This window comes from Magnolia sinica, chromosome 2, assembly GCF_029962835.1.
Source record: "Magnolia sinica isolate HGM2019 chromosome 2, MsV1, whole genome shotgun sequence".
Classification (NCBI taxonomy): domain Eukaryota; kingdom Viridiplantae; phylum Streptophyta; class Magnoliopsida; order Magnoliales; family Magnoliaceae; genus Magnolia; species Magnolia sinica.
This window is the reverse complement of record NC_080574.1, coordinates 25,592,574-25,602,484: the sequence shown is the minus strand read 5'-3', so window position 1 is coordinate 25,602,484 and position 9,911 is coordinate 25,592,574. Positions and strand designations below refer to the sequence as shown.

Here is a 9,911-nt window from a genome sequence, read left to right as displayed (position 1 = left end):
GGAGTTGTCTAAACTATAAATAGGGGTACCTAGGGCTTTTCTAGGTAATGCAAGGGAGTTTCCTAAAGCTTTGCAAAGGTTTGCTAAAGGGTTTAGGGCCATCAAAGGTGTGTATGTGTGTGTGTGTGTGTGAGAGAGAGAGGAAGCTTGTGGAAGGGAGGTTCTGCTCATAGAGCTGATCTACTGTGCACTCAACATCTCAGCGCTTCTACGTCCTCGTAATCAGTGAGATCTCTTCGTTTTTCTTATTCTCTTATTGTTTATCCACTCTTGCGTGAGTAAAGAAAGTTTGATTCAAGCGGTGTGCTTGTGATCGGTTGTAACGTTCTACTTCATAGTGGATTGTTGCTCTGGACTAGGTCCCATGGTTTTTACCTCTTTAAGGGTTTTCCACGTAAAAATCTCGTGTCGTGTGGTTTGTGCTTTGATTTATTTCATTGCTTTATTATCTCACCGTTGAGTGCACAGTAGAGGTGATCTACTGTGCACTCAACATCTCAGCGCTTCTACGTCCTCGTAATCGGTGAGATCTCTCCGTTTTTCTTATTCTCTTATTGTTTATCCACTCCTGCGTGAGTGAAGAAGGTTTGATTCAAGCGGTGTGTGCTTGTGATCGGTTGTAACGTTCTACTTTATAGTAGATTGTTGCTCTGGACTAGGTCCCGTGGTGTTTACCTCTTTGAGGGTTTTACACGTAAAAATCTCTTGTGTCGTGTGGTTTGTACTTTGGTTTATTTCATTGCTTTATTATCTCATAATTCTGGTATTTCTGGGAGGCTAGCTAGATCTTAAGGTTTTGTGGAACGGCCCCCAACAAAGTAGTATCAGAGCTAAGTTCATTGAACGGAGTGAGATCGGTTCTGAATTATGGAAGGTAGCTCATCAAGGATGATTAGCCTCAATGGTTCTAACTGGACCATGTGAAAGGCTAAGATGGAGGACTTGCAAGGACTTGTATTCTTCAATTCAAGGCATATCAGCAAAGTCAAAGGATATGATAGATGATGATTGGAAGAAATTGGACCAGAAGGCGGTGGGATTTGTTAGACAATGGTTGGACGATTCCATATTCTACCATGCGTCTACGGAGACCTCAGCCGCTAGCCTATGACTGAATTGCAAGGTTGTACGTGAGGAAGACAGTCGACAATAAGATTTTTCTGATAAGGCGACTTGTGAATCTCAAGTTCAAATATGGTGGTTCTATGTCTGAGCACATGAATGAAGTTAGCAATATATTGAACCAGCTCTCCGCCATGAAGATGGTCCTGGACGATGAATTACAGGCTTTGTTATTGCTTAGCTCATTGTCTTATAGTTAGGAGACATTGGTGGTGTCTATGAGTAACTCCGTGCCAAACGGAAAGGTGTCCATGGAACAGGTAACTAGTTGTCTCTTTAATGAGGAGACAAAGAGGAAGTCTCAGGGGTCTACTCAGCAAGAGGCCCTTGTGACACAAGAACGGGGGAGAAAAAAGAACAGAAAGGGCGAGAAGGCCCGAGATAAATCAAGAGGCAAGTCGAGTATTAGGAAAGATGTTGAATGCTTGAATTGTGGCAAAAAGGGCCACTATAAGCATGAATGTCGTAAGAATAAGAACGACAAGAAAGGAAAAGGAAAGGAGAAGGGAGATGAATCAGATTCCACTGCGATCGCTTCAGATGGCGACGTTAGAGTTATTCTTTCAACAGATCATGATGTTTGTCTCATGGCTACGAGTTAGGACACCGACTGGGTGATAGACTCGGGAGCCTCGTTTCATGTGACTCCACATAGGGACTTCTTCATAAGCTACAAGTCAGGTGACTTTGGGACCGTGAAGATGAGAAATTTTGGCGTATCGAAGATCGTAGAGGTCGGTGATATTTGTGTGAAGACCGATGTGGGCTGCACATTGGTTTTCAAGGATGTGAGACATATCCCAGACCTTCGCCTCAACTTAATGTCGACGGGAAGGTTGGATGATGATGGCTATGAAAGCTGATTTGTTGGTGGGCGCTGGAAGCTCATCAAGGGTTCATTAATCATGGCTAGAGGAAAGAAGTGTTGCACCCTTTACATGGCAAGTGTCAGTGTGTGCAAGGGTGGGTTGAACACAGTGGAAGATTCAGCTATTGACATGTGGCACAGGCGTCTAGGTCACATAAGTGAAAAATGGCTTTAGGTACTAGTAAAGAAGCGGCTCCTTCCAGACGTGACAGGTATACCTCTTAAAACTTGTATTGATTATTTATCAAGGAAACAGCATAGAGTTTCATTTGTTAAATCTACTTCTCATGTTAATAAAGTGCATGCATTATATTTGGTTTATTCTGATGTTTGTGGTCCTATAAGGACAAAAATCTTGGGTGGGGCATTGTATTTCGTCACTTTTATAGATGATGCATATATGAGGGTTTGGGTATGCTTTGAAATCTACAGATGAGGTCTTTGGTCCAAGCTCGATATGAAGATCAGATAGTGTTTGTTCTTAGGGTATGGTGATGAAAAGCTCAGTTACAGATTGTAAGATCCGACCAAGAATAAGCTCGTCAGGAGCAGAGATGTGGTATTTTTTGAAGATTAATGTATTAAAGACATTTGTAAGCCAAAGAAGAACCAGCCTAGTTCAGGTGAGCTAGAAGACATGGATCCGGTTATTCCTCCCGTGGTGCCTGATGACGGGGGAGTACAGCAAGGTGCAGAGGACGAGAGAGTTCCTATAGAAGATGGACCAGGGGAGCAGCCCCCACTTGATCCACCTGTTGAGCCATAGGTGATGAGGTCATTTAGGGACAGATAGCTGTTCAAAAGGTACTCGCCACATGAGTACATTATGCTCACTGATAGGGAGAGCTAGAAGATTATTCCGAGGTCCTAGCCAACGAACATAAGGGGGAGTGGTTGAAATCTATGCAAGAGGAGATGGAACCCTTGCATAAGAATCACGCCTATGATATGGTGAAACTATCTAAGGGCAAGAAAGCTCTAAGCAACAAGTGACTGTTCAGAAAGAAGATTGAGCAGAAGAATTCACAAACGAGGTTCAAGGCCAGACTTGTAGTGAAAGGGTTTGGTCAGAGGAAAGACATAGACTTCGAGGAGATATTCTCACCAGTGGTGAAGATGACATCCATACGGGTATTGCTTGGGTTGGCAGCTAGCATGGATCTGGAGATAGAGAAGTTAGATGTCAAAACTGTCTTTCTCCATGGTGACCCTAGAAGAAGAAATCTACATGCACCAACCAGAGGGGTTCGAAGTTAAGGGCAAAGAGCATATGGTGTGTAGGCTGAGGAAGAGCTTGTATGAGCTGAAACAAGCTTCACGGTAATGGTACAAGAAGTTCGACTCGTTCATGTTAAAGCACGAATATGACAGAACAAAGTCGGACCACTGCATGTTCACGCGCAAGTTCTCAGATGGTGATTTCTTAGTTCTGCTATTATACGTTGATGACATGCTTATCATGAGAAAAGACATCAAGAACAGAGTCGGACCACTGCGTGTTCACACGCAAGTTCTCAGATGGTGATTTCTTAGTTCTGCTATTATACGTTGATGACATGCTCATCATGGGAAAAGACATCAAGAATATTGATAGGTTGAAACAGGAGTTGGGCAAGTCATTCGCGATGAAAGACTTGGGCCCAGCTAAGCAGATCCTAGGAATGGAGATAGCCTGTGACAGAAGCAGCAGGAAGCTTTAGTTGTCATAAGAGCAGTATATTGAGAAAGTCCTAGAGCGGTTCAATATGAATGCAACGAAGCTGGTCAATACTCTACTGGATGGTCACTTTAGATTGAGCGACAGGCAATGTCCCAAGACGAAGGTAGAGGTGAATAAGATGTAGAAGATACCCTACGCGTCAGCAGTAGGAAGTTTGATGTATGCTATGATGTATACGCCCAGACATAGCATATGCGATTGGTGTTGTCAGCCAATATCTTGCCAATCCTGGCAAAAAACATTGGGCAGCGGTAAAGTGGATACTGCGGTATCTAAGAAGCTCATCCAGGTTGAGCCTATGCTATAGTGACGGAAAACCTATGTTAGAGGGCTACACAGATGCAGATATGGCGGGTGACATAGACTCCAGGAAGTTTACATCGGGATTCATGTTCACGTTTGCAGGGGGAGCGGTCTCTTAGCAGAGCAAGTTACAGAAGGTCGTAGCATTGTCGATGATAGAGGCCGAGTACATTGCGGTTACAGAGGCATGTAAAGAGATGCTTTTAGATAAAAATGTTCCTAAGGAACTTAGCCTGGAGCAGGAGCAGCATGTGGTCTGTTGCAATAGTCAAATTGTTATACACTTGAGCAAGAATCCAAGTCGAAGCACATAGAGATTCAGTATCACTAGATCAGGGATACTTTGGAACATAAGGTGTTACAGCTTGAGAAGGTCCACACGAACGATAATGGGTCAGACATGATGACCAAGGCTTTGCTCAAGGGCAAGTTTGAGGTCTGTATAAACAGGGCTAGCTTGAAGAAGGTGAATTCCTCCGAAGTCGAAAAGGGGGAGATTTGATGGGGATTTTCTCTTCGTGGCTCGACCAGTCGAGTGCCCTGCTCAACCAGTCGAGTGGTACTCGACTCAAAGTCCAGCGACCAATTGAGTTTATTCTTCCATGCTGCTCAACCAGTCGAGGAGTCTGCTCGACCGGTCAAGGCTCCGCTCGACCAGTCGAGGACTCTTCTTGACTAGTTGAGGTTATGTAGATTCATGTCCGGATTTTGTGCGGACTGCGTAAATTTGAGGTGGTTTTCGCCATGGTGCGGAAAAGAGTTGCCTAAATTATAAATAGGGGTACCTAGGGCTTTTTTAGGTAATGCAAAGGAATTTCCTAAAGCTTTGCAAAGGTTTGTTAAAGGGTTTAGGGTTATCAAAGGTGAGAGAGAGAGAGAGGAAGTTTGTGGAAGGGAGGTTCTGCTCGTAGAGGTGATCTACTGTGCACTCGACATCTCATCGCTTCTACGTCCTCGTAATCGGTGAGATCTCTCCGTTTTTCTTATTCTCTTATTGTTTATTCACTCCTGCGTGAGTGAAGAAGGTTTGATCCAAGCGGTGTGTGCTTGTAATCGGTTGTAACGTTCTACTTCATAGTGGATTGTTGCTTTGGACTAGGTCCCATGGTTTTTACTTCTTTGAGGGTTTTCCACGTAAAAATCTCTTGTGTCATATGGTTTGTGCTTTGACTTATTTCATTGCTTTATTATCCCATAATTCTGGTGTTTTTGGGAGGCTAGATCTTAAGGTTTTGTGCAACGGTCCCCAACACATGCTGCCATACTTCTTGCCAGATCATTATAGGGAATGAGCCTAGAATTAAAGCATACCCAAAGCTCTTGCTTAGGTGGTAGACTCTCGAAAGTTCCAACACCCGGTCAAGGGTTCGAGTATCCATAGGTGGTGAAAGCCCACCACAGAGTGAGTGTGTGGGTGGTCAAATACGCTTGACTAGGTGTTGAAACTCCTAAGAGTCTACCACCGGAGCAAGAGTAAGGACCCAGTGGGGATTGAATGCTTACCATTGATAACTTTTGAGAGTCATAAGTTTTAGATAGCATTTGTGTTTTCCCTTCATCCAGGTCTGTGTAATCTAATGAAAGATGAGTCCTAGCTCTTGCCCTTGTGGTAGACTCTTAGGAGTTTCAACACCTGGGCAAGGGTTTGAGTACCCATAGGTGGTGAAATCCCACCATAGCGTAAGTGTGCGGCGGTGTGTGTCAGTGTGCGTGTTTTAGTTTCAAGTGGTGTGGTCCACTTGAGCTTTGGATATGCTTCAAATTTGAGATCATATCCTAAAATGAGCTGAAAAAATTAATGGATGGAATAGATAAAATACATACATCCCAGTGAGCTCCACAGGGTCCTTACACCATGTAGCTAAGAGTTCACCACGTGATTTGTCCTGTTCTTTCACGGTTCATACCAGAGACATCTTTCTACGAGAGCGCTTTTTAAATATCACCAGGGAACGTGCGGGTTCATTGAAACATTTCAGAGTAGAAGAAAAACATGAGAAAAGCTCATTGTTAATAAATAAGATGTTTGAAATCCCTCTCTCCTAACTCCATACAAGATGGGAAAATTCCTTATTTCTCACGCGTCTTTTTCTAATCCAACGCTTGCATGTTCATTTCTTTTTCTTTCCATCCAAACCAACTTCAGATTTTGGGATGAATTTCTTTCTTTCTTTCTTTCTTTTTTTGAACTCTTTGGTACTGTCCTTTCATCCTGTTGCAGGATTATCTGTTCTTCTTCAGGATTATCTGTTCTTCTTCTTGTTGTTTTTTTTTTCATAGTGATCTATTTGTATTAAATACTATAGCTTGGATTTCGAAAAATGGTCGTTTGTATTTCTTTTTTTCTTTTTTTTTCTAACTAAAGATAGATTGCATGCCTTTTGTTTCTGGAGGCTTGGCCCAATGTTTCATACCACATGATGGATGATCTTGATGACGGTGGACTCCAAGTCTCCAGATGTGTGGATAAATCATGTTCATGAGGATGAGTTGTTCACGCCCCAAGTATAGGGTTGTGATGTAGTAATAAACTCGGTGAGACCGAGGTCGAATCCCAAGGGATTGAAACTTGTACGTAATCTGAAACTAACTAGAACTAGAACTAGACTAAGATGTAATCTAAATCAAATAGAATTTAAGGAATAATTGTGAAATAATTATCTAAAACTTAAACAATTCAGGGAAGGGAACTAGGGATTCAGAGGATCAACTTGTAGAGATCAGGGAGATCTTATGCCTGCTTCAAGAACTCAACTGGACTTAAAGTCCCATCTTCGTCCAGTTGAAGGGTGTAACCATGAAAATCAAACTGAACTTACTTTGATCTAGTTTTCAATAGATGAAAGGTATATGAATTAGAATGGATTCCATCACCAAACTATGCCTAGGAGACAAAGCAAACAACAGAATTAAACTAATTACCAACTAATCAATCAATGTATGAAGGTTAGGAAGGGTATCGTCATCTGACCATGCCCAGGAGACGATGGTGAACAACAGGACTTCTTGACGTCATAAACATAAAAAGAAAGAGAACATGCTCAAAGCCATTGCAGACCCATTGTAATTTCAGTCACAACAGACCATTAAAGACTAAAAACATTCCCATAATCAAACTATAATCAGCATCCATTCAATGTAAATAAAAAGCACAAGCAAAGGTCTCCCATCACGCTACAGGCTTCATCTCTTAGCCCTAGCTAAGAGGTTCAGCCATACATGGATAGCTAGATCTCTTAAAAATAAAATAAACAAATAAAAATAAAAATAACAGGAAAAAGAAAAAGAAACAAAACTCTCTATCCCCTGTCTCTCTCACGTTCGCAGCCTCCCCCCCCCCTTCCTCTCTCTCACGTCTCCTTTTTATAGGTGGTGGAGTCGATGCATGGAGAAGCGCTGGAGAATCCGTACAGCAGCATGCGGTCCTGCGCATCAAGCAAGTCAGCTTACACAACTGACTCTGTTTCGTAGTCAGTTAGCAACATGCGCAGAGGACCCGTGCTCAACCGCGTTCGGCACAATAGCCGATCCGTTTCAAACATCTAATCCATTCGCACTTCTTGGTGGTGGTCAATTGCCTCAGGGGAAGGATTTGATCGGCTAGGATCGTCAGTCCGATCCTCACCAAGATTGCAGAATGGCCCGGATCTTTCGGTTGCGCACAACAGAGCCTGTGCACTTCTTGCGCTGTGATGTCGGTGGAGTCTATGATCGAGTTCGGTTGAGAAATCCACAATCCATTGAAATCCTTACGAAAATCCAGTTAGGAACCAGTGATTTTGGTAGGTTCTTTTGTGGCCCACTGTACTAACTAAATTCGCCGTTCATCCTACGTTTAATGGCTGGGAACGTGCAAAAGTTTGCATTGTGGAAAAATGACACCTAGGTGTTGGTCTTGGACGTCTCCTGAGACAAGTGAACGGTTCGGATCATCGAACTGGATGATGAGTGAAGCCCACTACTCAAAACCGGCAGATGCAATGCGTCCGCTGGTGAGTTTTTATAGAAATTGTCAGTCAGTGTAACGCTGACCGACTTTGGTATTGCGGTGCATGGCGAGTGCGTGCACACTGTGTACATGCACTCTCTTGAGTGGGGTCCACTGTGATGTGTATGATACATCTGCTCCATCCATCTCCTTCCTCATTTACTTTAAGGGGTTGGGACCAAAATTGAAGCATTTCCAGATATCAGGTGGGCCTCAAATCAATGACTTATGGGCTGATCTGTCCGTTAGGCCACTTATACAGGGAACTGAGGGTTGAAATTTGACGTGTACGGTTAATTTATGGTCCTCAGGCCATGTATGGAGTTTCGAGCTGAACGAATGGTGAGAACCCCGAGATCTTGCATTCTGGACGATTTTTGGGCCACTTGAGCTTCAGTTTCCTGATTTTCTCGGATCTTTAGTGTGTAATTCTGTCAATCCTGGTCCCCTGGAGTCCGTCCCTTGCCTTTAGTGTCATCAGAGCGTTAAATCCATGCTTTAAGCTCCCTTTTCAGTTTATGCTCGTAAATACACTCTGCATCACAAACATGATTAAAACAGGGCATTAAACAGTATCATGTTCGTAAATCCAGACAATAACTAGGGTCTAATATGTAATATTTGACCCTCAACATGAGTCAGGCCAACAATAACTCTCTCCCTCTCTTCTATTGTTAATTTATAGATTAAGGTGTATTTGACAAACTCAAAAATAAGCTCCGAAAATTAATGAAAGTGCTGAATTGTAATTTTGAAAAAAAATAAAATTAAGAAATATTTTAATCGAAAGTAAAAAGGAAAAAAAAAAACATGATTGCACCATCACTATTAGCATTTAGCCTTCAAAGGGACAGGAGTTTTTTTTTTTTTTTTTTTTTTTTAAAGAAAGAAGAAAAAAGAAAAGAAAAAAGAGACCCACTTTAGGAACGGTTTTCAACTGTGGCTAAATAGGGCATCGCAAAAAATTAGAGACGGTTAAAAACCGTCGCAAAATTTCAATTTCCAACCTAATTATTGATTTTTGGAAACGGTATTTTCTCTTATTTTGGAACGGTTTTAAACCAAAAAACTGCTCAACTAGAAAATCCTGCATCAATAGTAAAGCCTATGCCAACCTGATATAGATGATACTAATTTTAAGAAATCAATAGAAAACATAACAAGAGTATTGGCCAGCTTGAAACACATTTTTGTCCAGAACGGTTTTTCTTTGTTGTCCAATTGTAATTGGATCTGATATCTGATTGTCATTGGAGCAATGGATCTGAAAATCGAACCATTGTGCTTGCAAAACTGAATCCTGTGCACGTATACCTTTTGCACATGTAGTTAATAATTACCATCTGCAAACCTTTTTCTGTTTTGGCATGTTGTCAATTCAATTGCTAGTCATTGCAACTGAATTTGTGTCAGAGCAACCTAAATAACCAGATAAATGATGAGCACGTCTATTAGGATTCCTATAACATACACCAATCTTACTAAATCCAATAGCGTAACAAATTATTGGTTTTTGAAAGAAAACTAATCGCAACAGGAAAAAAGAAAGTACCTTATATCTTATTTGATTCAAGAAAATGAGAGTAAAACCAGCTTTTGAGGCATTGCTCGACATCTTACGCAGTGCTTGGCTAGTAAGGCGTGCTTGCAAATCCATTTGCTGCATTCCTATCTCACCCTGCATGACATTACCATTCATGATGACTACTCGCAAGAGTAGGATTTCATTTCCTATCCACTCCATTCATTCAACTAATGGACCATACCATCTAGAGTTGTGGCCCAGATATGAGGCTCATGTCTATGAAAGAAACGAACGGCTAAATTTTTTACAAACTATCAACATTTGCTATATGCATTCAGTAAACTTGACCATTGTACCAGTCTGATTTTGTCCACAATACATAAAC

The 9,911-nt window shown here is 41.9% G+C and overlaps 1 protein-coding gene across 2 annotated transcripts in view; it reads left to right on the top strand.

Moving 5' to 3' along the window:
- The first annotated feature begins 2,140 nt into the window (after positions 1-2,140).
- The window catches only part of LOC131236734 (putative 12-oxophytodienoate reductase 11), a 37,557-nt gene continuing 29,786 nt past the window's right edge, over positions 2,141-9,911 (top strand). The window contains exon 1 of one of the 2 annotated variants that reach the window (XM_058234129.1): positions 2,141-2,202. In XM_058234129.1, coding sequence (XP_058090112.1) covers positions 2,156-2,202 — 47 coding nt within the window. In that variant the 5' untranslated portion in view covers positions 2,141-2,155. Of the gene's footprint in view, positions 2,203-6,056; positions 6,097-9,911 lie in introns of those variants that run through there. The other variant, XM_058234130.1, reaches the window with a different exon arrangement.